The 27,456-nt window shown below is 50.6% G+C and overlaps 1 protein-coding gene across 3 annotated transcripts in view; it reads left to right on the plus strand.

Moving 5' to 3' along the window:
- Positions 1-27,456, plus strand: part of TGFBRAP1 (transforming growth factor beta receptor associated protein 1) — a 65,216-nt gene that overhangs the window by 7,634 nt on the left and 30,126 nt on the right. The window contains exons 1-4 of one of the 3 annotated variants that reach the window (XM_070068701.1): positions 1,537-1,651; positions 10,966-11,667; positions 23,074-23,268; positions 25,620-25,774. In XM_070068701.1, coding sequence (XP_069924802.1) covers positions 10,980-11,667; positions 23,074-23,268; positions 25,620-25,774 — 1,038 coding nt within the window. In that variant the 5' untranslated portion in view covers positions 1,537-1,651; positions 10,966-10,979. Of the gene's footprint in view, positions 1-1,536; positions 1,652-1,676; positions 2,449-10,965; positions 11,668-23,073; positions 23,269-25,619; positions 25,775-27,456 lie in introns of those variants that run through there. The other 2 variants (XM_051834933.2, XM_002709746.5) reach the window with 2 other exon arrangements.

Here is a 27,456-nt window from a genome sequence, read left to right on the forward strand (position 1 = left end):
AAAATAATGGCAAGTTCGCAAACACCCTCCACCCAGCTTCCCTTTCTGTTGAAGTCTTCTATAGGTGAGGACTTCAAAAAGTTCGTGGAAAAAAAGGAATTAATAGGTAAACTTATTTTGATGCAATATGGTTTTGAAGCCTCGGCATAGTTTTTTTCATGGTGTACATTTTAATGAGCTTTTGGAAGACTGCTCCCATTAGAACAATGCCATTAAGCAAACTGCCTGCTGCTTGCGACTTTTTTTGTTGTTAAGATGTATTTATTTATTTGAGGGGTAAAGTTACAGAGATAGGCAGAGAGAAAGGGAGAGAGATCTTCCATCCTCTGGCTCACTCCCCAAATGGCCACAGCAGCTGGAGCTGTGCCAATCTGAAGCCAGGAGCCAGGAGCTTCTTCCAGGTCTCCCACATGGGTGCAGGGGCCCAAGCACTTGGGCCATCTTCTACTGCTTTCCCAGGCTACCACAGAGAACTGGATCGGAAGTGGAGCAGCCGGGCCTCAATCCAGTGCTCATATGGGATTGCTGGCACTGCAGGCGGTGGCTTTACCTGCTATGCCACCACGCCAGCCCCTGCAACTTTTTCTGATTGCGGGTTCCCCACCTTGCATTTTGACATGTGCTTACTCTCTACAATCTCACAGTAGAGCCCCAGTCTTTCCTTTCTTTTATGACCTTAACACCCTGGAAGGGTGTCAAGGACCTTGTGGAATCTTGTCCCTCCATCTGGTGTCTTCCCACGATTAGGGCGAGGGGCTGTATTCCTGACACTACTGCGGCACAGGCGACAGGCGGCCGGCCGTTCCCTCTGGATTTAAGGCTGGAGTGGCCGCGTGTCCTCCCCTCCCCCCACCCAGCAGCTCCAGTGCAGCTCCTCTGGGGTCCTGGTGGCTCCACTGGCCCTGACCCCTGTTAGTGGCAGAGCATGAGTGTCCCCTGTTCCCAGTCACGTTTCTCTCTTGTTCCCTCACTCTGCAGTCCCCTAGTTACCCTGTCTTACTGCCTTAGGGCTTAGGAGAGAGAGATTTGACTGAGGGTTAACAAACGTGATATGCGTGGCCATGAGCCTGCGTCCCTGCATGATAGGAGACCTCACTTGACTTTGCGACGATCCCTGAGAGTTTTGATCCCTGAGAGTTTTGGGGATCCCTGAGATACTCACTGTTCTTGATCTCGAGATAACACACATTGTAGTTGTGATTAACTGATTTATATCCTAGGGAGAGAGGGAGTCAGTCCATAAAGCTATGTGTTTTTTTAAGTACAACGTAAGGGGATTGAGACACTGATTGAGTTGTTTTAACTGTGTTACTTCTGCAGATTGCAAAAGCACTTGTCAGACAGCCTGTGGACTCCTCCCTCCACTCCCTTCCCCCGCCCCAAGGCAGAAAGAGAGAGGGAGAGACAGAGATCTTCCATTCGCTGGTTCACTCCCCAGACGGCCACAATGACCTGGAGCCGAGAACTGCGTCTGGGTCTGTCACACGGATGGCGGGGGCCCAAGCACTTGGACGACCTTCCTCTGCTTTCCTTGGACACAGTAGCACGGAGCTCCTGAGGAACAACGTGGACTGAACCAGTGCTCCACTCCAGTAGGGGGCGCTGGCGTTGCAGCCGGCGCCTTACCTGTGCCACCGCGCTGGCCCCAGGGGTCTGTTTTTATTAGTAGAGGATTGTTTTTTTTTTTTTTTCTTAAAGACTTTTTATTTGTTTATTTGAAAGATAGAGTTACAGACAGAGGGAGAGACACAGAGAAAGATTTTCCATCCACTGGTTCACTCTCCAAATGGCCACAATGGTTGGAGCTGGACCCATCCAAAGCCAGGAGCCAGGAGCTTCTTCCGGGTCTCCCAAGTGGGTGCAGGGGCCCACGCACTTGAGTCATCTTTCACTGCTTTCCCGGGCGCATTAGCAGGGAGCTGGATTAGAAGTGGAGCATCCAGGGCTCGAACGCACATCCATATGGAATGCCAGTGCCACAGGCAGAGGCTTAACCTACTGTGCCACAGTACTGGCCCACTGTTACCATCTTATTCACTAATTTAGCATGAAGAATGCCTCTGGGGTAGCTAGCGATGGGAGAACTTTTTCTAAAAGTTTCCCTCTTCTCACTCAAGACAGCGTGTTGAGCGTGCGCCTCAGCCTTTCATTCACTCCAGAGCCTGCTGTCGGGAGGTCGGAGCTTTCCCTGCGCTCTGACGGTTGGATAATCGCAGTCTCTGGGATAAACTGACAGCAGACCGAGTAACAGAAGAGGCGTACCAGTGTACTACAAGCATAAGCCTGGGAGCCGTACGAAATAGGAGGCGCGGAGAGGACCAGATGGTGAACGCCCATAGAAAACCCTGAGCTACGGAAAGGAGCAGGGGCTTGGGCCAGGGGAGTGCGGAGCCAGGGCAGGATAAGGGAGGAGATCCTGGGTGAGGTAGGGGTGTCGTCATTATGCAGGTAAGATCCCCCTTCAGTTTAGTGTCTATCCCTTGTGATAGACTCGGAATTTAGGCCCTCTGCTTGCCTCTGCCATTCCCAGTCAGTATCTCAAAGCATCATGATTTGGAGTCGTTTATTTATTTTGTAGTTATTTTCTGAGCCTCAACAGTAGCACAGGAAATAGAGATTTCCAGGCCCTCCCTCCTGCCAGTCTGGGCTGCTCCATCCCCGTGGTGCTGTGCCTGGAGGGGAAGGATGAGAATCAGAGGGAGAGAGTTTGGGGTTCACTCACCCGGGCTCACACATACATCGCCTCAGGACCCCGTCATAACTGCCCACGCTGCTTCTACCTCAGCAAGCTGACCGGGCCCAGGCCAGTGCCGCGGCACCGACTCTCAGTCCGTCCCTTCCCGGGTATCATGGCAGAGGCAACCACGAGAGAATTGGTCCCGTGCGTGCTTCCGAGTCTTTAGGACCAGCCTGCAGCCACGCCGGGGGCAAGGCCAGAGCTGTGGCGCACACTGCCCCTTTTCCCACCCCTCCCTCCCACCCCCAGCCCTTTGCAGGACTCTTAGGATGGCTGGCCTCTTGTTGGCTCCCTCACGGGGTTGGATTGTAGAGCTAATAGATGATGTGTTCAGTTTGCTCTGAGATTTCTCATCGTTACAGATAAGTGTCCGTAGCCTCGTGGTCATCCGTAGTAAATATGTTTACCCAGGTTAATTGGGAGGCTGCTTCTTCAAGGCACACTTCTTTCTGTAAAAGGAAAACTCTTTATAAAAACAGCCAAATAGAAACTTTTTTTTAAAAAAGATTTATGTGTTTATTTGGAAGGAGAAGTTACAGAGAGGCAGAGGCAGAGATAGAGAGAGAGATAGAGAGAGAGATCTTCCAGAGAGAGATAGAGAGAGAGAGAGATCTTCCCTCTGCTGGTTCACTCCACAGATGGCCACAGTGGCCAGGACTGGGCCAGATGAAGCCAGGAGCCAGGAGCTTCTTTCAGGTCTCCCAATTGGGTGTAGGGACCCAAGCACTTGTGCTTCTTCTGCTAAGTGGAGCAGCCAGGACGAGAACCTGTGTCCCTATGGGCTGCTGGCACTGCAGGTGCCGTCTTTCCCCACTACACCACAGCGCCGGCCCCATGACTTGTTGGTTTTACCACTTTCAGGAGAGATCCAGAGGGTAGCTGTTGCCCAGACTCCCTTTGAACAGCTGGCTTGTTTGCAGAGTAGCTTGGGTGCTTGCACGCTTTTGCTAATTCGACGGTTCAGACTGTTGGAGCTTGTGAGACATGACTGATATTAGGAGGTAACGAGAATAGGTTAATAGCTGGACCTTCTCTAAATAAGGGAGGAGAGGTTGGCTGAGGCTAGGTTGTTTCTCTCTCTCTCTCTTTCTCTCTCTCTCTTTAGTTTAGTTTTATGAGGGCTCCAGGTGTTAGGCTGGGGCCACAGGCAGCGGCGTGCCTTCTGAAGGGTCTGTCCACAAGTGCTGACTTGCGCTGGAACTGTGAGGTTTCTGCTTTCTCACATCAAGTTCACGTTCGGCCTGGCTCTTGTTCACTGCACCACAGTGCTGGCCCCAAAACGAGATTCTAAACATGGAACATGTAGTCTGTGAATTCCACCGAGTTCATTAAACTGAGATTCTTTCTCCACTTCCAAGGAAAGCTGCTTTGAGACAATGAGATGTATGTTGATGTAATATGTATTTTTATAATTAATATTTAATACACATAAAATATTTATAACCTGTGTAAGATACAGAGAGTAGTAAATCAGCACTCAGCTTAAAGCAATGACTAATGCTCATTCCTGTATCCTCCCTGCATTAGTGTCTGTGTCCTTAGGAGTCCCTTCCCACTCATCCTCCTAGGCAGTTGTCCGATCTCTTGTTGCTGGATGCCTATCTGTCCTATGGACAAAACAGGGCACGTTTCCCTGCCTCCCCCCGCGTCAGACACGCATGCTGTGAATCACCGTCCTCGCTTAACATACAATGAACTCCACCCGGCACACACCTAGAAGGAGTCCACTGGGCTTCCTCCATCACGTCCTAGGAATCGTTTTACTGGCTCGGAAGCTCCTGCTAGCAAATGTGGAGAGCTTTTAGTCGTTCAAGTTCTGGCAAACACCTGATGTTATCAGACCAGATATTTTGTCAATTTAATGGGTGTGAGATGAAGCTTCCTTATAATGTTTTGTAGAGGAGTTTATTTACTTAGTTGGAAGGTAGAGAGAGAAAGAGAGAGAGAGAAAGAAAGAGATCTTCTATCCACTGGTTCACTCCCCAAATGGCCACAACGGCAGGGGCTGGGCCAGGCTAAAAGCCAGCAGCCAGGAACTCCATCCTGGTCTTCCACATGGCTGCTAGGGACCAAGTACTTGGATCATCATCTGCTGCCTTCCCAGGCGCATTAGCAGGGAGCTGGATCTGAGGCAGAGCAGCTGGGGACTCGAAACTGCACTATGAAGTGAGATGCCTGCGTAGCAAGTGGTGGCTCAACCTGCTGTGCACGGTGCTGGCACCTGCACTTGCAGTGTGCAATTCCAGGTGGTTCATCAGCTTGGATAATGTTTCCCGTTTATGGGGCATTCATGTTTCCTTTGCATTGAATAGCTTGCTCATCAATTTTGCCCACTCTTCTGTTATATGGTTTCTTTGCCTACTCTGCGTCATCAGATGTCTCTGGTCAGCTGGGTGATGTCTGCTCCCCCAGTCCCCTTCGTTTTCCCCATATTGACTTTCCACTTCATAGTGCCTTCTGAAAAACAGAAGTTTTTTTTTTTTTTTTTTTTTTTTTTAATTTTTTGACAGGCAGAGTGGACAGTGAGAGAGAGAGACAGAGAGAAAGGTCTTCCTTTTGCCGTTGGTTCACCCTCCAATGGCCGCCACAGCCGGCGCGCTGCGGCCGGCGCACCGCGCTGATCCGATGGCAGGAGCCAGGAGCCAGGTGCTTTTCCTGGTCTCCCATGGGGTGCAGGGCCCAAGCACTTGGGCCATCCTCCACTGCACTCCCTGGCCATAGCAGAGAGCTGGCCTGGAAGAGGGGCAACCGGGACAGAATCCGGCGCCCCGACCGGGACTAGAACCCGGTGTGCCGGCGCCGCTAGGCGGAGGATTAGCCTAGTGAGCCGCGGCGCCGGCCTGAAAAACAGAAGTTCTACAATTTACCATGGATAAATTTGTCTTGTCTCCTTTGCCGGGATCCGCAGCAGTCCTGGCACTGTTTGTATGGGTGAATGTGGGGTGTGCGCCCCATGGTGTACAGCACCTCCACCCTTGCTGTAGTTCAAGTTCCCATATCTGGGCATGCAGATAAGGTCCTCTCGGGCTAGCTCTGTACCAGCCCCACATTATCCTGCTCACCATAGCGCTATCTATTTGTGTAGTCACTTCCCCTGACCTTAGCTTTTTCAAAAGTGTTTTGCTTTTTTATTTATTTATTTATTTATTTTTTATTTTTATTTTTTGCCTTTCTCTAGCCTATAAATTTTGGAAACTGCTTGTTGAGTTCTACACACACACACACACACACACGCACACCTGCACTCCTGCACCAGGTTAGAATTTGCAATATAATGGCACTTTTTTCCCTCTGAGTCAGTTACAGAATTGTAAGACATCATCTGTGAACGTGGGAAGACACAGACTACAAGTGGCACAGGCCAGCGACTTGAGAGATTTGATACCTGCGGCACCAGCGCCTCCAGTCACGCTCGTGGCCCTTGTCATCACGCACACCATTCCTTCTGAAATAAACACGATCCTTTCTGATTTCTTCCGCCACCCCCTTTAAAACACCGTATAAAGGGCAATCTACAGGATGGGCGTGGTTTCTTTCACTCAGTGTTACTGAAATGTGTGCATTGGTGGCTTTTATAAACAGGTTATACCTTTCTACTTCTCAGTAGTATTCCATTATTTGAATATGCAATGCTTAAATGAGCATAAATGGGTAAAAGTGAGCTGTCCCCATTTGGGGCTATTCTGAATACTCCCGCTCTGTGGGTCTTGTACAAACCCTTTTATAGATATAGCTCCATTTCCAACAGACATGGATAACCCGGGGCCGGCGCTGTGGCTCACTAGGTTAATCCTTTGCCTGCGGCGCCGGCATCCCACATGGGTGCTGGGTACTAGTCCCGGTTGCTCCTCTTCCAGTCCAACTCTCTGCTGTGGCCCAGGAAGGCAGTGGAAGATGGCCCAAGTTCTTGGGCCCCTGTACCCGCATGGGAGACCAGGAGGAGGGACCTGGCTCCTGGCTTCGGGTTGGCGCAGCCTGCCGACCATGGTGGCCATTTGGGGGGTGAACCAATGGAAGGAAGACCTTTCTCTCTGTCTCTCTCTCTCAGTGTCTAGCTCTGTCAAATAAAAATAATAAAAAAAAGTAGGATAACCCAAAAAATACATGTTGAACTTTTTTTTTTTTTTTTTTTTTTTTTTTTTTTTTTTTTTGACAGGCAGAGTGGACAGTGAGAGAGAGAGACAGAGAGAAAAGTCTTCCTTTGCCGTTGGTTCACCCTCCAATGGCCGCCGCGGCCGGCGCACTGCAGCCAGCGCAGCGCGCCGATCCGATGGCAGGAGCCAGGTGCTTCTCCTGGTCTCCCATGGGGTGCAGGGCCCAAGCACTTGGGCCATCCTCCACTGCACTCCCTGGCCACAGCAGAGAACTGGCCTGGAAGAGGGGCAACCGGGACAGAATCTGGTGCCCCGACCGGGACTAGAACCCAGTGTGCCAGTGCCGCAAGGCAGAGGATTAGCCTACTGAGCCGCGGCGCCGGCTGAACTTTTTTTTTTTTAAACCTGCCAAAGGCATCTCCAAATTGATGCCATTTTATACTTTCTCCAACAAAGTGTAAGATACGGATTGTTCTAGTGCCTCATTAACATTTGGTGTTACCGGTTATCAGTTACGTAGTGACAATGAACTCATTGTTGCCAAGGACAAGTGTCTCTGGTGGCTGATGGTGGTGAGCATCTTCTCATGTTCTTATTGGCCATTCCTATATTTTCCTTAAGAACCTGTCTACGTGTTTGAAAAATAAGTGTATTTTTAAAAAAATTATTGGTTTGTAGGAGTGTTCATGTATTCTGGATCTGCCTTGTTTGCTAGATATATAGAAGTATTACAGTCTGGCTTGTTTGTCTGTCCCTGGGTCTTTATTACTGTAGCTGTGTAATTTCTGAAAACAGTTAGTGTAGGTCCTTTAATTTCAGCCCTCATTTTAAAGACTGGCTTGACTGTTCTAGGTCTTTTGATTTCCATACAAGATTGAAACACTTTTTGTTGTGTGGCGAAGACTCCCGATGCACTGTTGAATGGAGCTGGTGTATTTGCTAGAACTGCAGTAGCCAGACTGGGTGTCTTCCACAGCAGGGACTTTTTACCCCCTGTCCTGGAGGGTAGAAACCGGAGAGCAGGCCCCTAGAAGCCTGCATAGATGTTTCGCTAAGCAAAAAATACAGAAATGAATTTTGAACCTTGTGGCTAATCCCAAATCTGTGGTTCCTCACTCTGTGTGTACAAGGGAATTGGGAGATCTCCTAAGGTGTGGGAGGGAAGATGCCAAAAGCAGCGAGTTTTGAAGCAATAGCTGCAGTTGCCAACTAAACGGGAACGTTTCTGTGTACATTGTTTAAAAGACTTATTAATTTATTTGAAGGTCAGAGTTACACAGAGAGAGAAGGGGCAGAAAGAGAGAGAAAGGTCTTCCATTCAATGGTTCACTTCCCAATCGGCTGCAATGGCTGGAGCTGCGTCAATCCAAAGCCAGGAGCCAGGAGCTTCTTCTGGGTCTCCTACGCTGATGCAGGGGCCCAAGGACTTGGGCCATCTTCTACTGCTTTCCCAGGCCACAGCAGGGAGCTGGATTGAAAGTGGAGCAGCTGGGTCTTGAACTGGTGCCCTGATGGGATGTCGGCGCTTCAGGCCAGGGCATTAACCTGCTGAGCCACAGCACTGGCCCCTCTGTGTACATTTGTACAACAGGATTGGCATTCTTACCTCAGCATTTTCGAAGATACTTAGATTCTAATTATTACTAGTGATAGTATCATTACAAGGACAAAATGCATGTTCTTAATTTCACAGAAAACCGTTACTAATTTTTTTTTTTAGCCCTTAACACCTAAAGCTAGATCAGTTTGAGACACGCAGTAACGGGTGAATTATGCACCTTGGAGAAAGCTCCTCTAAGTCACACCATAGCAGGGCACGCTTAATGACAGTGCAGAGATGTGGCCGCAAGTTTATCCCTCCGTGTTTATCTCAGTACATTTGTCACGTGAACTGGATCATGGAGAGGATTTTCCCACTGCTTGAAAGAGTAAACCATTTTTAAACACCAGAGTGTCACTTAGCTTTCATTTAGTGATTCTGCTTTTTATAAATTATTGGGTGCTTTTTTCCCAAGATTTATTTATTTATTTGAAAGTCAGAGTTACAGAGAGGCAGAGGCAGAGAGAGAGAAAGAGAGAGAGAGAGGTCTTCCATCCGCTGGTTCACTCCCCAAATGGCCCCAACGGCCGGAGCTACACTGATCCGAAGCCAGGAGCCAGGAGCTTCTTCCAGGTCTCCCACGCGGGTGCAGGGGCCCAAGGACTTGGGTCATCTTCTGCTTTCCTAGGCCATAGCAGGGAGCTGGATTGGAGCAGCAGGGACTCGAACCAGTGCCCATATGGGATGCCAGCACTGCAGGCAGTGGCTTTACCTGCTACGTCACAGCACCAGCCCCCTAAAAATTATTGTTTAATTATTACAGCAGATCCTTTATTTAAAGGCCTCTACAAGGAAACTTAACCTTCAGCCAGCCAAGTAACTGTAGTTACAGTACTACATTGCTTTTCAAATATTACCGACTTACGGGTTTTTCACAAAGCACATGCTTTTCTCATGACTCCTCCTCCCCTGTCTCCCCCCATCTCACCATGTGGATTCTTTACCCAATATTCTTTGTTGCTGTTTAGTTTCTCTCTTGTGCTAAGCAAAGACAGTGGCTAGAATTTTGGTTGTGGAGGTCTGAAGCTTGTCTATTTCTACCATGAATTCATATTCCAAATGGGAGAATGGCTGTGTCCTGGCTTTTTCAAGGACTGCCATGACTGATTAAGCAATGAAGGATCAAGTTTTTTTTTTTTTTTTAAAGATTTGTTTGTTTATTTGAAAGGCAGAGTTACACACACACAGAGAGAGAAACAGAGCGAGAGGTCGTCCATCTGCTGGTTCACTCCTCAAATGGCCACAATGGCCAGAGCTGAGATGATCCAAAGCCAGGAGCTGGGAGCTTCTTCCAGATCTCCCACGCAGGTGCAGGGGCCCAAGCACTTGGGCCATTTTCCACTGCTTTCCCAGGCCATAAGCAGAGAGCTGGATGGAAAGTGGAGCAGCCAGGACACGAACTGGTACCCCTATGGGATGCTGGCCCCGCAGGCAGAGGCTTAGCCTGCTACGCCACAGTGCCGACCCCAAGTTGTTCTGACACCTATGAGAGGACAAGTGACGACGAGAGTCATTCCTCCCCTTTCTCCTGCCTGAATCTTTCTGGAGTGCCTCTGAGGTCCCCTAGCATTTGCCAGGCCGCCTCAGAGGATTAAGGAGTTGAGAGTCTCTCCGGAGGCAGCCTCATTCCCTCTGGGGCAGCTTGAAGTGCTGGAGAAAACTTTTCTGATGCAAACCCAGCCTGCTTCTCCCAGGCTTCCACCAGGCTTGGCAGCGTGGCCTAGAGCTCCCCAGGCCCCTGTGCCCCTGTGCGGGCTGTCAGGGGCTGCGCCTCTGAGCCTGCAACCCGACAAAGGCAGAAGGGCCACCCTGCTGCCTGTTCTGCTGTAGAACTGGGACCCCTTGCAAAGGAAGAAGCAGACAGCCAAGGGTCCAGCTTGTGGCACAGTGTCCCCCTTCTGCTGGAGGTCATCTGATTGCTACCAGGGACCTGCCCACAAAGCCGCTCACTTGCTACCTAAAGACACGGGAGACTGAGACACACCTGTATGACTTGACATGAGCGTGCTTACCTGGGGAGTGGAATACGGAGCTGGGGCCAGTGCGCATGCCTTCCTGGGAAGAACACAGAGGAATTCGAGGCCTCATCCTGCCTCTGTGTTTGCCAGCAGGATCCTGTGGCTGTGTCCCACCATTCGCTCAATGCAACTACAAGTAGCTGTACAAGTTCAAGGGGAAGATGGATGAGGCTCGAGCCTGCCTTTTCTGAGAGCTTTTTGTCAGGTTGCCTGGGGGTGCCTACATGTGCTTGTCCCCGGGGTGCATACATGTGCTTGTCCTGTACCCACAGGAGTGGCTCCAGGAGCAATGGGAGGCGGCTCTGCGTGAGTCTAGGCTGTGTTGGGAGTGAGCCTGCTGGCGCCAATCAGAAGCACCTGCGCACACGGGGGAGGTGGCAAGGAAAAATTTGCCTTCTGAATCGGTGCAGAATGATGTTTCATTGGCAATGGGGACTGGAGGAGCTGGGTGTCCTGATGCTTCTGCTTCCGCCTTCTCCCCGCTAACGTGAATTCTCCCCCCGTCTCTTCCTGCAGAGAGCCCGGCAGGCATGATGAGCATCAAGGCCTTCACCCTGGTGTCTGCCGTGCAGCGCGAGCTGCTGATGGGCGACAAGGAGCACATCCACATCGCGTGCGTCGAGTGCTGCGGCAAAAACCTGTACGTGGGCACCAACGACTGCCTCATTTACCACTTCCTGCTGGAGGAGAGGGCGCTGCCCGCCGGGCCGGCCACGTTCACCGCCACCAAGCAGCTGCACAGACACCTGGGCTTCAAGAAGCCCGTGAACGAGCTGCGGGCAGCCTCGGCCCTCAACAGGCTGCTGGTGCTGTGCGACAGCTGCATCACCCTGGTGCACATGCTGAGCCTGGAGCCCGTGCCCTCGGGGGCCCGCATCAAGGGGGCCGTGAGCTTCGCCCTGAACGAGAACCCCGTGAGCGGGGACCCGTTCTGCGTGGAAGTGTGCATCATCTCCGTGAAACGCCGAACCATCCAGGTGTTCCTGGTGTACGAGGACCGGGTGCAGATCGTCAAGGAGGTGTCGACCCCAGAGCAGCCCCTTGCCGTGGCTGTGGATGGCCACTTCCTGTGCCTGGCCCTCACCACGCAGTACATCATCCTGAACTACAGCACGGGGGCCTCCCAGGACCTGTTTCCCTACTGCAGCGAGGAGAAGCGGCCCATTGTCAAGAGGATAGGGACACAGGAGTTCCTGCTGGCGGGCCCGGGAGGGCTGGGTGAGGACATTGCCTTAGAGCCGCTGCCCCGCCCCCTCCCTCCTGGGTGGGGGGGTGGGGGGGTGTCCCAGGGGTGAGGCTTTAGCTGTGAAAAGGTGTCGCTCCCCCTCTTCGTGGAGGAACGACACAGGACCCTGCGCTGTTCTTTCGTCTGCTCGGCCCTCCCCGGGTTTGCTGCTGGTTCTTCCCGGGTTGGCTACTATCCCTTCCACCTCCGTGGAAGGGCAGTTCCCCCTGGCCGCATTCCCCACTTCCGCAGGGGAGCGGCACACCGCCGGCCGGCTTTCTCGGGGGCTGCACGGGTTCCCTTAGATGTTCCCCATAGATGTTCCCGGTGCATGCCGTCTCTCTCCTCCTTTATAGTCCTCCTCCGCCAATCCCAACTCGGCTGAGTACGCTGCTCTCCAATCAGGAGCAAGTCCTACAGTTAATTGGTTGAACTGGAGGCAGCTGTGCGGAAGCTGTTTACTTCTCTCCCAGCGCCATATTGTGGGAGAGCAGATGCATAGAATGAGTCTTAATTCGAGTAACAGTCTAGTCCGGTTTGCTCCCCACAGATCCCCCTTTCTTTTTATTTTTTAGCGTTGATACGCGCCTGTCTTCGGTGTCCCGCGGCACACACTCTGCTGTACTTGCTAGAGTTGCCACAGGCTCTTACAAGTCCTATCAATCAGGAAAACCGAATCCGGGTCCTCTCTTCGCCATTGTGAGGAGGTTTTTAGGCGCTGATGCGTGCCTGTGTTCGGTGCCCTGCAGCGCATGCTCTGGTCGAGCCTGCAGGGGCTTACAAGCTCTATCAGGCAAACCGAATCCAAGCCTTCTAATTGGCATGTTGAGGGGAGGCCTTATTTTTCTCTATTTCTCTATCTCCGGGCATTCCTACCTCTCCCATTTCACTTCTATCTTCCAGCATTCCCATTTCTCTTTTACTTCACTTCCAAACTTCTGTTTCTCTTATCCCTACGGCTTTCCGGCACCTCGCCCCGCCGGCGGGTTCCCGGCTCTGCGCCGCTTCAGCCCGCGCGCCTCTCTGCGCGGCTTCCCGGCTTTGCGCGGTCCGCGGTCTCCACGCTTAACCCTTTCGCGTCTGAACCACGGCCTACGCCAGCGTTCCCTATCTATTCACGCCCCGTGCTCTCTCTGCACGCGGCGGCTTCCGCGAGTAACACAGCGTAGCTTGCGTCTCCGCCACTAGGATTCAATCTAAGTTCCCCGGGCTAGCCTGGCGAATTCAACCCAGCGTACGTCTCCGCCCCACGATCTGGCTTCCCGTCCTTTGCTCCCCGGGCTAATCAGACGGATCCCAATCTGGCTTACGTCTCAGCTTCTGGTTTTAACTTTTCGCCCCCTATTCCCGGGCTAACTTGAGAATCCCAAAGTGGCTTTCGTTTCCGCCTTGGCCTGCCCCCCGCGGCTTCAATTTCCCTAACATTTTTCTCTACCCGGTATGTTTCCCTAAGTTTTCTTCCAACAATATTCCTCCCTCATTTCTCCTGGCCTCTCCCCACAGTCCGCGTCCGAGTCTGTTTGTTCTAGCTTTCACTTTCGCTTTCGACCTTAGAGATTTCTCCCAGCTTCCCCCCGTAGTCCGTATCCGAGTCTATGCCTAGGCTTTCAATAGCTTCTTCCGGCTCCTTTTTCGTCCGGCTTTTCCCTAGGCTATTTGCTAGTCTCTCTCTCCGGTATTTTCCCAGTTCTTCCCGTTTCTTCCCTCCTAAGTTTTTTATCCGTCCTAGGTTTCCTATCCGAGTCACGGCACCATTATGTCGCTCCCCCTCTTCGTGGAGGAGCAACACAGGACCCTGCGCTGTTCTTTCGTCTGCTCGGCCCTCCCCGGGTTTGCTGCTGGTTCTTCCCGGGTTGGCTACTATCCCTTCCACCTCCGTGGAAGGGCAGTTCCCCCTGGCCGCATTCCCCACTTCCGCAGGGGAGCGGCACACCGCCGGCCGGCTTTCTCGGGGGCTGCACGGGTTCCCTTAGATGTTCCCCATAGATGTTCCCGGTGCATGCCGTCTCTCTCCTCCTTTATAGTCCTCCTCCGCCAATCCCAACTCGGCTGAGTACGCTGCTCTCCAATCAGGAGCAAGTCCTACAGTTAATTGGTTGAACTGGAGGCAGCTGTGCGGAAGCTGTTTACTTCTCTCCCAGCGCCATATTGTGGGAGAGCAGATGCATAGAATGAGTCTTAATTCGAGTAACAGTCTAGTCCGGTTTGCTCCCCACAAAAAGGAAACACTCCTGAGACCATGATGGAGTCTTCAGAAAGTTCCTGGGAAATGCATTCTATGAAAAAAAGCCATGCCAGGATTTCAGAATTATTTTCCCACCAAAATAAACTGATCTTTTAATCCCGTTTTCCATGAACTTTCTGAAGTTCCCAGCATCCAGCACGTGTGGCGAGAGGCTGTGAGGGAGCTGTCAGCGTTTGCTCAGGTCCCGTCACGTGGTCTGGTGAACGTGGGCTTAGCACAACGAAACAGACCCAGTCCTAAAACCAGCTTGCTTTCATGTAAAAGCAGAGCTGGGAGACGGCTCTGGTGGGAAAGTTCTTGTAAGGATGCCAAAATCTGCAAAGATTCCCTTTGGAGAGTTGTCCCGCGTGGGTGGGTTTGCCACTTGACTCTGCTTACTCCGTGTTCTTGAAGGAGCCGAGGTAGCTCGCTAAGCGTTTTCAGCTGTGGAGGCTTCAGTGTTTCGCCAGAATGTTCTCTTTCATTTCCCGTAATTTCATCCCACCAGAAAGGTTTCTGTGGCTAGCTCCTTGAAAGGGGCTCTGGCCGTTCTTGCGTGGCCTTAGCTAATTCTCTGGACGGTGTTATCAGAATGAACCATCAGAGCTGTTAATATTGGCAGTGTCTCCCGGCCTTTCCCTCCGGTCGTAAGTGGCTCCTGTTAGCATTAGTGTGTGTACATGTTATTTCCCAGGGCACTGGTGAGAGTGAATCTGTTTTAACGCTGGCATTTTGTAATCTCAGGGAGTTTTTTGTACCTTTTTTTTTTAAAGCTTTATTTATTTGAAAGGCAGAGTTACAGAGAGGGAGAGAAGGAGAGACAGAAAAAGAGATCTTCCACCTGTTGGTTCACTCCCCAGATGCTGCAGCGGCCAGGGCTGGGCCATGTAGGTGCAGGGGCCCAGACACCTGGGCTATCTGCTGCTGCTTTCCCAGGTGCGTGAGCAGAGAGCTGGATCTGAAGTAGAACAGCTGGCTCTTGAACCGGCCCCCATATGGGACGCTGGTGTCACAGGCAGCGGCTTCACCCTCTAAACCTCAATACCAGCCCCAATTTTTACTTATTTATTTTTTTAAGCTTATCTTGTACTTTAGAGCAGTTTGAGGTTCACAGCAGAATCGGAAGTACAGGGGCTTCCCCTTTGCCTCCTGCTGATCCGTCATCAGCAGCATCCACACCAGCACGGCGCCCTGCTGCTGGTGCCCTGTGATGGCATGCACCCACCTGCCTGGTGCACAGAGCGTCCTCATGGCCCTGTTGTCTGTGCTGTGTCTCTGCCTCCCTGCCTCGCTCCTACCCCCTGACAACACCACCACCACCACTCTGTTGACTGTCTGCTTAGCCTTGTCCTTTCCAGAACGTCGTAGTGGAGTTTGGGATCCCACAGGACGGGGTCTTTTCAGATTGGCTTCTTTCATTGAGGAATGCGCATTTGAAGTGCCTCCGCGTCTTTTCTCGAGAAAAAAAGTTGATGGATCCAGTCACCTCTTTTTAAAAAATAATTGAATTTGGCCGGTGCCGCGGCTCACTAGGCTAATCCTCCACCTAGCGGCGCCGGCACATCGGGTTCTAGTCCCGGTCGGGGCGCCGGATTCTGTCCCGGTTGCCCCTCTTCCAAGCCAGCTCTCTGCTGTGGCCAGGGAGTGCAGTGGAGGATGGCCCAGGTGCTTGGGCCCTGCACCCCATGGGAGACCAGGAAAAGCACCTGGCTCCTGGCTCCTGCCATCGGATCAGCGCGGTGCGCCGGCCGCAGCGCGCCGGCTGTGGCGGCCATTGGAGGGTGAACCAACGGCAAAGGAAGACCTTTCTCTCTGTCTCTCTCTCTCACTGTCCACTCTGCCTGTCAAAAAATAATAAAAAAAAAAATTGAATTTGGCTGGCGCCACGGCTCACTAGACTAATCCTCCGCCTTGCGGCGCCGGCACACCGGGTTCTAGTCCCGGTCGGGGCGCCGGGTTTTGTCCCGGTTGCTCCTCTTCCAGGCCAGCTCTCTGCTGTGGCCAGGGAGTGCAGTGGAGGATGGCCCAGGTCCTTGGGCCCTGCACCCCATGGGAGACCAGGAGAAGCACCTGGCTCCTGGCTTTGGATCAGCGCGGTGCACCGGCCGCAGCACGCCGGCCACGGCAGCCATTGGAGGGTGAACCAACGGCAAAGGAAGACCTTTCTCTCTGTCTCTCTGTCTCACTGTCCACTCTGTCAAAAAAAAAAATTGAATTTTTATGTGGAAAACAATAGCATAGTGAACACGATATAGCCGTCACCCAGCTTCAGCCATTGTCAGTTGCTTTGTGTACCCATCTACTCCCACCTTAATTAGAGACAGATCCTAGATACCATAGTATTTTATCTGTAAGTCATTTACCATATGCTTCTAAGTTACAGATGCTTTAAAAAAAACAGAGAATTATTACATACCTTAAAAAATTTCACAGTAATTCCTTTGCACTCTCAAATATATCTAGGCATGTCATATATCTGTTATCAAATATAATAGAGATATATGCATGAATGAGTATACACATCTTTAAATGTTTGCATATTTTAAAATGTCTTTAAACATTTAAAATGTTTAATTTATTTGTGAGGCAGAGAGAATGAGAGGAGGGGGAGAGAGAGAGAGCTTTCATCTACTAATTTACTCTCCGCATGACTGCAGTGGCCAGTCCGAAGCCAGGAACTCAATCCCGATCTCCCATGTGGGTGACAGGGACCTAACTACTTGAGTTATAACCATCGTGTCCCAGGATCTTCATTAGCAGGAAGCTGGAGGCAGGAGCCAGAGCTAGGAATTGAACCTAGGTGCTTCCGTATGGGATGTGGACATACAAACTGCTGGGCTAATTGCACAACTCTGAATGTTTTGTTTTTCTTTTTGCCTATTTATTGTCATCTACTCAGAAGACAGAGTGACACAGAGAGGTCTTCTGTCTGCTAGTTTATTTTTCAAATGCCCTCATTTAAGGAATAAATAGCCTAGCCCCAAATCAGGTGCCCAGAGGGTCTCCCTCATGGACAGCAGTGCCCCAAGCAGTTGAGCCGTCCTCTGATGCCCTGCAGGATGCTGTGGCACGAAGCTGGATCAGAAGCAGAGGTGCTGGGTCTCAAAGCAGGTACTGCAGTACGGCATGCGGGACTCCAAGCAGTGGCCTAACCCATGTGCCACAGCGCCCCCTTCCTTATGTTTGCATTTATCTGAATCAGTTGCACATGAGGCCCTGGACACTGCGGTGGGTTGATAGATTTGTGAAGCTTCTTTTACCTTGGTTTCCTCTCCTTCTCTTATTCTTTTTCCGTAATTTTGTTGTTGTTGTTGTTGTTGAAGAAATGGCATGGTTTCCCCTACAGCTTCCCTCCACCTTTATTTTGATGACTTTGTCTCCCTAGTGTTGTTGGCCATGCTACCTTGACCACTTGGTGTTTCCCGAAAATGGGTAATTAGGAGATGGAAGTTTGTGTTATTTGCTTGTCTTGGGGGACAAGGCACAACCACTTCCCTGCGGTGAGGAGCTCCCATCAGGGTGACCTCGGGCCTTCTTAGTCTGTCTGTGATAACGGCTGTCCACCCCTATTGCCTGTGTGTGTTGCCTCCTTAGGGGCTGGAAATGGCAGCACTGCCTCTGTCCACTCTTCCTTCCTCCGTTCTGAGGAGCAAGACCTCCATGAACATTCGCATTACCCCCTCCCCTCCTGAGAACTTTGTTTAACAAGTCAGGATGGGACAGTTCCCAGTAGGGCGGTCCCTTCCATCTTCCACTTCCAGAAAAAGACTTTTGAAAAAGCGTGGTTGTGAACCCCCGAAGTTGAAACAGTGCCTGGGCAGGGGGCGTGTATTTCAGGGTGAACCCCTGGAAGTGTCATGGCTGCTTTGCCTTCTGGAGGGTTGTCCCCTCTTCTTGTGCATCTCCTGCCCCAGGTCTGGGTCAGCTGTTAACCCCACTGAGCCCAGACATGTATAGAACGCAGCTTGGGGCTGGAGGTACACGTTGTCCATTCTCTAGGCCTTTTCGGTAGACGGTGCAGGAAGTAGACTTTTTTTTTTTTTTTAAGGTAACTCCCACGTGAGATCATATTGCTAGAACCTGGTGCCTGCTTTCAGCCACATCAAAGATCTTCTCTGCCCACATAATTATCCCTTCAGTGTGTCCCGCAGTCCCTGGGACAGAATAACAGTGCCAGCACCATAGTTCCCACAATGTAATTACTGGAAAAAGCTTGATTGCAGTTCTCTTTGTCCTTAGGGTATTAGGAATATGTGGTCAAATTACTGTGTTCCGAAGCCACTTGCAACAGTGCCCTTCCGTGTGGTTGTACCACCAGCTGCATGTCCGGTTAGATTGATTTGTTTCATTTCACCGTAGGTTTCACAGCAATTGCTTTAGTTGATTTAATCTTTTGGATTGTATAAATATTTACAAAGTTCTAAGGCAGATCAGTCCAGCAAGATGTAATTAAAGCGGTTTGCACCTTGTCTCCCCTCTTCCCCTGGGGGTACTCTTTGTTTTTTTAGGGTTTATCCTTTCATTGTTCAGTAAGACATCTAAGCAGATATGGAAATATCGGTCTCTCCCTCTTTCTGGGCTAAATGATGGCACCCTCTCTTCCCCTTGCTTTTCTCTTCATCTATTATGAGCATCGCCTCATGGTATAGTACAGAGTCCTCCTGCACACTTGAGCTACTGCATGGGGGGTTCCACTGTTCATTCAATTAGACAGACTCCTAGGGGTGACATCTGGGGTTTTTCCGGCTTCCTGTTATTAAATCACACTCATGTTTCTGTGGCTTTTTTTTTTTTCCAGTGTGTCTATGGGAAAGCTCTCTAGATGTGGCATTGCTAAGTCAAAGTAGAGATGCGTTTGAGTCCTGCTGGGTGTTGCCGTGTCCCCCTGCATAAAGGCTGTGCGATTTTATATTCTGTGCAGCGGTGTATGCCAGTGCCTGTCCCTCCCCAGCTCTGCCAGCAGGGGGTGTTGTCCAGACCATTGTATTTTTGCCACCACAGTCCATGAGAAATGGTGTCTCCATGCCATTTTTTTTTTTTTACGTTTACTTATTTAAGAGACAGAGAGATGTGGAGACAGAGTGCTCCCATCCTCTAGTTCATTCCCTGAATGCCCCAGTGGTTAGAGTGCTAGAGCTGGGAGCTGGGAGCGCACTCCAGGGCTCCCATGTGACTGGCAGGGGGCCCGGTCCCTGGAGCCATCGCCGCGGCCTCCCAAGGTCTGCATCAGCGGGAAGTTGGAGTCAGTCTCTCTCTCTGCCTTTCATATAAATGAAAACAGGAGCTGGCATTGTGGCATAGTAAGTAAAGCCCCACTGCCTGCAATACTGGCATGCTGTATGGGTGCTTGTTCGTGTCCTGGCTGTTCCACTTCTGATATAGCTCCCTGCTAATGGGCTGGGAAAAGCAGAAGAAGATGGCCCAAGTGTCTGGGCCCCTGCTACCTGCATGGGAGACCTGGATGAAGCTCCTGGCTCCTGGCCTCAGCCTGGCCCAGCCCTGGCCGTTGAGGCCATCTGGGGAGTAAATCAGCAGATAGAGGATCTCTCTCTCTCTGTTTCTCTGTGCCCCACTGCCTCTCTCTGTAACTCTGACTTTCAAAGAAATAAACAAATCTTTTAAAAAATAAAGATAGAAAATGAATACAAATAAATAAATTTTTAAAAAACCATACCACTGACAAATTGGTTATATTTGCATGTTAACGGTGTTTACACTCCTGCACCAGTATAGAAACAATAGCTGTCACCGCCTTCGTAGCAAGAGTAGAATAATGAGATAATTTCAAAAAGTTCATGGAAAGTGGCATTCAAAGCCTTCGATTTTACTACAGAAAAATTTTGAAATCCATGCATACGGGGGAGCCTTCAAAAAGTTCATGAAAATTACATAGTTTGGAAAAAAAAATCCTGTAGATTTCAAATGGTTTTTGCACCCCAGTAAACTGACCTCGTTTTGCTTGGCACAGCGTTTCTGAAGTGTGCCCGTGGTTGGCTGGGTGTCAGTTCCCGTGTTTCCTTGCTGGGTCTCTGCGCTCTTTTCCTTCTGCCTCATTGGCCAGTTTCTGCTCTGCTCTTTTATTTTAGTGAATTCTTTGCTTAACCTTTAGTGAAGAAGCATTTGTGGTGTTTTTTTGTTTTTGTTTTTGTTTTTGTTTTTTGGTAAAGATTTATTTATTTGAAAGGCAGAGTTACAGAGAGACATCTCCCATCTGCTGATTCATTCCTTAAATGACTGCAACACCCTGGCCCAGCCTAAAACTCCACCTGGGTCTCCTTTATGAGTGGTGGGAGCCTGAGCCATCTTCAACTACTTTTCTAGGTATATTAGCAGAGAACTGAATTGGAAGTAGAGCAGCCGGGACTCGAACCGGTGCTCTGATGTGGGACGTCAGTGTGGCAGGCAGCTTAACGCACTGTGCTACAGCGCTGCCCCAAGCCTGTGCTCTTGACCTCTAGTTTCTGCCCTTTTTATTTGGAGAACATTAATCAGGGCGTCTGCACGACACAGTCCCCCGAGCAGGTGCTGCCCAGCCTGAAGCCGATAGCTGCGGTGACTTTGCCGTGAGTGTGGGGTCAGGCCGACAGTGTAGTTGGTGTCTGTGTTATGTGGCAGCTGTGCTGCACAGAGCATGGTATTTGACCCGAAATCCAGTGGAAGGTTCGGGATTACTCAACGCTGGTCTCTTCCTGACTTTGCATTTTGCCAAATGCTTGGGTGGAGAGCATGTCACAGAACCAGTGTGTTCAAGTCCCTTTTCTTTCTTCATGTAGGCTCTCTTTACCTTACTGTTTTTAAATGCGTGGAGAGGGGCCGGGGCTGTGGCATAGTGGGTAAAGCCATCCCCTGAAGCACCGGCATCCCATATGGGTGCCGGTTCTAGTCCCGGCTTCTCCACTTCCAATGCAGCTCTCTGCTATGGCTTGGGAAAGCAGTAGAAGATGGCTGAAGTCCTTGGGCCCCTGCATCTGCATGGGAGACTTAGAAGAAGCTGCTGACTCCTGGCTTCGGATTCACCCAGCTCCAGCTGTAGGGGCCATTTAGGCAGTAAATCAGCATATGGAAGATCTCTCTCTCTCTCCCTGTTTCTGCCTCTCCACTTCAGACTGAAGCCAGGAGCTTCATTTGTGTCTCCCACATGGGTGGCAGGGGTACAAACACTTGGGCCATCTTCCATTGCTTTCCCAGTTCATTAGCAGGGAGCTGGATGGGAAGTGGAGCCACCAGGATTCAAATCTGTGCCCATATGGGTTTCCAGCACTGCAGGCAGCAGCTTGATCCACGGTGCCACAGCACCAGCCCCAGAAATGGCTACTTTAGTGTTTTATGTCCATCTTAGAACCACTGCGTGTATTACAGAAGTTTTCACAGACAGATGCGTCACTGCGCTCTGCCTTGAATTGCAGGACCTGTCCTACTCCAGCGTTATAGAGTGTGCACGGTATTGTCAGTGTACACATCACGTGTACCAGTTACCCGGTATCAGACTGCAGCTCTAAACATGGAGTGCCTGCCACGTAGCAGGTGTGCAGTGGCGATGTGGGCAGTGAATGCGGGAGGGAGAGCTGTAACAGAGGCAGCCTGGTTGGAGGGCTGGGTATGAAAGAAAGTTTGCAAAGCTCCTTACGTGATTTGGCAGTACCTTTTTCACGGTGACAGAATCATTATAGCAGAGCTGCCTCTCACACACACGTACACACTAAGAATATATAACATTCATGGCTAACTTTTCACCCCTCCCTGTAGCTGCTCCATTGTTTTTTTTTTTTTTTTTTTTTTTTGAATTTTTATTTCCTTGAGCGGTAGAGTTACAGACGGAAAGAGGGAGAGAGAGAGAGAAAGGTCTTCCATCCACTGGTTCACTCCCCAAATGACCACAATGGCTGGACTTGGGCAGATCTGAAGCCAGGAGCCAGGAACTTCTTCCAGGTCTCCCATGTGGGTGCAGGGGCCCAAGCACTTGGGACATCTTCTATTGCTGGGACACGAACTTGCACCCATAGGGGATGTTGGCACTGTAGCCAGAGGCTTAGCCTACTGTGCCACAGCACCAGGGCAACCTCCCCTTCAACCCCCTCCCCGCCTTGCCGTTCTTAACAGTCAATGGATAGAGGTTGGGGGAGCTGCTTGCACAATTGGCCTGTTCTCTTGTGCCTGTGCCAGGAAGGGAGAAGCCTGGCCAGCTCATAGCTCACTGTGGCACAAGTCACCCCCAGCGCAGCCCCCGGCCCCCTGTCAGCCGCCGACCCGCGGACCCACAGATGTGGGTTGAGATAATAGATGACTGTTGTTTCTAAAGGGAAAAGTAGCTGCTTTCCCTGTGTGAGGACATGTGCTTTGTAAATCCTCCTGTGGTTATGTGGAAACTTGGTTTTTAACCTCATTTTTAGTTTTGGGAGTAAATACAAGACATACATTTTGGGTAAGGCAGTGCTTTTTTTTTTTTTTTTTTTTTTTTTTTTGACAGGCAGAGTGGACAGTGAGAGAGAGAGACAGAGAAAGGTCTTCCTTTTGCTGTTGGTTCACCCTCCAATGGCCGCCGCGGCCAGTGTGCTGTGGCCAGCGCACCGCGCTGATCCGATGGCAGGAGCCAGGTACTTATCCTGGTCTCCCATGGGGTGCAGGGCCCAAGTACTTGGGCCATCCTTCACTGCACTCCCTGGCCACAGTGCTCTTTTTTTTTTTTTTTTTTAAGATTTATTTATTTATTTGAAAGTCAGTGTTAGAGAAGGAGAGGTAGAGAGAGGTCTTCCATCTGCTGGTTCACTCCCCAATTGGCTGCAACAGCCGTAGCTGCACCAATCCGAAGCCAGGAGCCAGGAGCTTCTTTTGGGTCTCATACTATGTGGGTGCAGGGGCCCAAGCACTTGGGCCATCCTCCACTGCTTTCCCATGCGCATTAGCAGGGAGCTGGATCAAAGTGCAGCAGCCGGGACTCGAACCAGCACCCATATGGGATGCTGGTGCTGTAGGCCAGGGCGTTAATCCGCTGCACCACAGCCCTGGCCCCAAGGGAGTGCTCTTCCCACGTGCAATGTTTTGGATTACCTTCCCTTTCTTGAAGTGTAAGACTGTAGCAGGAAATTGAGGAGTGTTGCACACCCAAGACTTCTGTAGGAAAAGGGGGCTGTGGGTATTGGAAGGTCGGCCTAACTTTTCTTCTGAACTGCCCTAGGCATGTTTGCCACTGTCGCTGGGATATCCCAGCGTGCACCGGTGCACTGGTCTGAGAATGTGATTGGGGCGGCCGTCTGCTTTCCCTACGTCATAGCGCTGGATGACGAGTTCATCACGGTTCACAGCATGTTGGATCAGCAGCAAAAGCAAACCCTGCCCTTCAAGGAAGGCCACATCCTCCAGGACTTCGAAGGTACCGACGCTCAGAGACATCTTAGCTGGCTTACGAACCCTTGTATCATGACGTCTCTTCTGTAAATGGCATTAAGGGCCCATGAGGAACTGGGCTTTGGGCTGGCTAAGCGTGGCAGGTAACGCAAGTGACTTCTATGCAGGGCAAGTGCTTCTAGGCCTCCAAGGTTCATGGAGAGACCGCCACGTAAAACAGATAGCTACCTAAGAGCTTGATGGGCGTGGGGAGAGAACCAGTGGGAGAGCAGAGGAGGAGGTACTTCCTAGACATATCAGGATGGGCTTCCTGAAGGGGGCGGTGTTTAGAAGCTGAGGAGCCAGCCAAGCAGATGTGATGTGAAAGAACCTTCTAGGAAAGACAAAGGGGTGTGGGAGCCTGTATTAGAGGGAGCCCTGGACCTCAGGCCCCCTAGCAGAGCACGGCAACTGTAGTGCATGGTGTGTGTGTGTGTGTGTGTGTGTGTGTGTGTTGAGGGGAGGAGGATGGACAGGGTGGGCTTCCAGGGCAGGCAGGAAGGGTCTTCATCTTGTGGGACATAATGAGCCAGATGAAGGGTTTGTGTCAGTTTAATTTTGAACGTCTTCAAGTGTCCGTAAACGTTGAGAGAGATCAGGGTCCGTTTGCCGTTTAAGGAGTTTGGTTCAGCAAACGCAGCCCACCCTGGGTCAAGTGCGATCTTCAATGCTGGGGGTTAAAAACTCAGTAACGACACACAGTCCCTACAGTGGCGGGGGTCAGACGCTAGCTGGGGCACTGACACACGTAAGCAACATGTTCAGTGGCCCTTCAGTATCCTTGGGGACTTGGTTCCAAGACCCCCAAAGATACCCAACTCTGCAGATGGACAAGCCCATCCAGAAAATGCCTTCATATCTGCTTATAGCCTACGCATACCTTCCTGTATACTTCATTTAAAAAATGCAACTTTAAAAAAAATTTTTTTTTGAGAGGCAAGAGACAGAGGCTCCCATCTACTGGCTAAAACTCCCCAAATGCCCGTAACAACCAGGACTGGGCCAGGCCAAAGCTGGGAGCCATAACTCAATCCAGGTCTCCCACATAAGTAGCAGGAACCTAATTCCCTGAACCATCACCGCTGGCTCCCAGGGTCTGCATCAGCTGGAAGCTTGGAGTGAGGAGCTGGAGCCTGGAATTGAACCCAGGTACTCCGACGTGGGACAAGGACACATTCACCTCCAGGCCACACCCCTGCTCTCCTCACTTGTACTTTAAGTCATCTTACCCGTAATACCTAATGTGATGCAAATGGTATCTAAGTAGTTGTGAGACTATGTTGTTTAGAGGAAAATGACAAGAAAAGCATCTGTACGTGTTCAGTTCAGATGCTGTTTTTTGTTTTTTTTTTCTTGAACATTTTCGGTCTGCAGTTGGTTGAGTCGGAGAAGTAACAGTCAGACACGGAGGGCTGTGTAGCAATATTACATTACTGGAACCAGAGGCCGTGTGGGATGCAGGCAGCAGCTTAACCTGCTGCGCCAGACCAGCCCCCTTGCAATATGACTCTGTGTACTGAGGCGTGGAAACGTATGCAGGGTGTTGTGCACACGTGGAAGACACAGCCCACCCTACCTGGGATTGGAGGGAGGTTTCCTGGACAACAGGGACACCAGGGCAGGGACAGAATTTGAGCCCGAGGAAAACTGCTTTGATCATGACACAGAAGACAAAAGGAAAAGAACGTTAAACTGCTTCCTGTGGACAGGTAATGCTTAGCTGGAAGTTTCTCCGAAAGGGAGCTGAGTTTCGTCTGAAAGTTCGGTAGTAGGTGCTGGTTGTGAACTGCAGAGCCAACTCTTCCACAGGCTACTTAAGGATTAGGCCTCACAGGTACAAGGAAGATGACAGCATTGGCGGTGGCCAGGGAAGCCTCGGAGGCATTTGGATGGTGAATGATATGACAGATCATCTCATGGTTCTGAATATTGAATTAAAATCTTAGTTTTATGTAAACTGGCTTGAAGCAGGAAGAATGGGGAAAGTATCTTGTGTGAGACGTATCTTAATACTTACTGATAATGCCGCGTGTTGGAGTTCTGCAGCTAGATCGTGTGCTTTCTACAGTGATTCTAGGTTTGTCAGAGCTTTCAAATAAGCCAAAAAGCCAGATGTTCTTCTTTGGGACTGTAGTTGTAAGAGTTTGCCTTTTGTGACATTTGGCAATGTGGGAAGAAAAGGAAGGCCCTGCAGTTTATAGTTTCTGTATGAATTCTATTGGGCAAACTGATGGAATTGCTCAGAGACTCAGAGAACGCGGCAGAGTGGGGGAGGAGTTGGTTTTCTTGGAGGCCGTATGCTTTTTTCCTTTCCAACAACGTTGACTTTCTTCCCAGGAAGAGTGATTGTTGCCACGAGTAAAGGAGTGTACATCTTGGTTCCATTACCTCTGGAGAAACAAATACAGGATCTTCTCTCAAGCCGCAGAGTGGAAGAAGCTTTGGTGTTAGCCAAAGGAGCCCGGAGGAACATTCCGAAGGAAAAATTTCAGGTTTGTAACTCACTGGTGACAAGGACATGCAGATGTCAGTAGCACGTGGAGCCCCCTCCTAGTGCACCGCACCGTGCACGTTGCTGGTTGTGTGTGGTTTCTGTAAGAATCCTACAGAGGAAATGCCCATGAAATCGATGGAGAACTCAGGCACCCGTCCACTTTGGAGCCAGCATTATAATCTGAACAGATCCGCATTTTAGATGTCAGGAAACAGCAGTTGGCACCGCTTGACTGAGTGCACAGCCGACCGTGGATACGTCAGGTTTGGAGGCTTGGAGCTTCAGACTTGATTCTGGTACTTACCGTACCAGCTCGTATTTCCAATCACTTTGGTTCTTCAGCGAGCTTTCAGAGAAGGCTCAAGAACACCATTCTTGTAGACCAACAGAGGCAGGTCAGGCTCATCGGGCTCTGAATGTAGAGTTTGAATTTGTTGAATTGAGGGGCTGAATTCAAGTTGAGATCCCTGTCAGCCACAGGACAAGCTTTGCTGGCAATCGAGTGCTGAATGTTGCAGAGCATTCGGTTGATTTCCTTAGAAAACTCAATGCACTTAAGAAACACCAACTTTAAATGTAACTGGTGCAATAATTAAGTTCCCTTAAATTGTTAGTTGACCCATTGTTGGGCTGTTCAGGCTACTCTGTGTGTTTCAGAGGAAGAAAACATGTTGGCGTGCGCATGTGCACGTGTGTGCATTGCACATGAATGTCCAGATTGATCACAGAGAGTTCCCATGAGTTAATAATATCATCAAATTTCATACATGGGCCGGTGCCGCGGCTCAATAGGCTAATCCTCCGCCTGTGGCGCCGGCACCCCGGGTTCTAGTCCCGGTCGGGGCGCCAGATTCTGTCCCGGTTGCTCCTCTTCCAGGCCAGCTCTCTGCTGTGGCCCGGGAGTGCAGTGGAGGATGGCCCAAGTGCTTGGGCCCTGCACCCCATGGGAGACCAGGAGAAGCACCTGGCTCCTGCCATCGGATCAGTGTGGTGTGCTGGCCGCAGCGGCCCTTGGGGAGTGAACCAACGGAAAAAGGAAGACCTTTCTTTCTGTCTCTCTCTGTTCACTCTGCCTGTCAAAAAAAAAAAAAAATTCATACATGACTGCCTGATTGCTTTTTGGCCTCGGTTGCCTTACGCAGCAAAGGGTGGATTGTGAACATGAAGAGAGCCAGAATGTGTAATTTGTGGTTATGGGATTTGAAAGGCGGCACCTAGTCTACACCTTAGCACCGATAAGCTTCTCATCTTTGTTCCTAAAACACTGTTAGCAACATTCCTGTTTTCAGTTACCACGTAGGGATTGTACATGTGTATGGGGTGAGTGTCACAGTCCCACACATCAGATTAGAGTAATTGGCACCTCCATCAGCTCAGACCTGGGTGGTTTCTTTGTGTTGGAAACATTCAGAATCTCTCTGCTGGCTGTTTGAAGATACTCAGTTACTGGTTGTCTCGCAGTCAGCTTGTTCTGCCACACCCCTGTACCCTGTCACCATCCTCTCCCCGTCACACCCTCCCCTGCCTCTGTGGAACCCCTGTTCTGCCCACTTCCTTGAGAACAGCTTTGTGGCTCATGCACGGGCATGAGAGTCGGAGGCAGTTGTCTTTCCATACCTGATTGCTCCCTCTTTCAAGGCTCACGCACGTTGCTAAGGCTGCTCCTAACCATCCCTAAAC

Source organism: Oryctolagus cuniculus, chromosome 2 (genome assembly GCF_964237555.1).
Source record: "Oryctolagus cuniculus chromosome 2, mOryCun1.1, whole genome shotgun sequence".
Lineage (NCBI taxonomy): Eukaryota > Metazoa > Chordata > Mammalia > Lagomorpha > Leporidae > Oryctolagus > Oryctolagus cuniculus.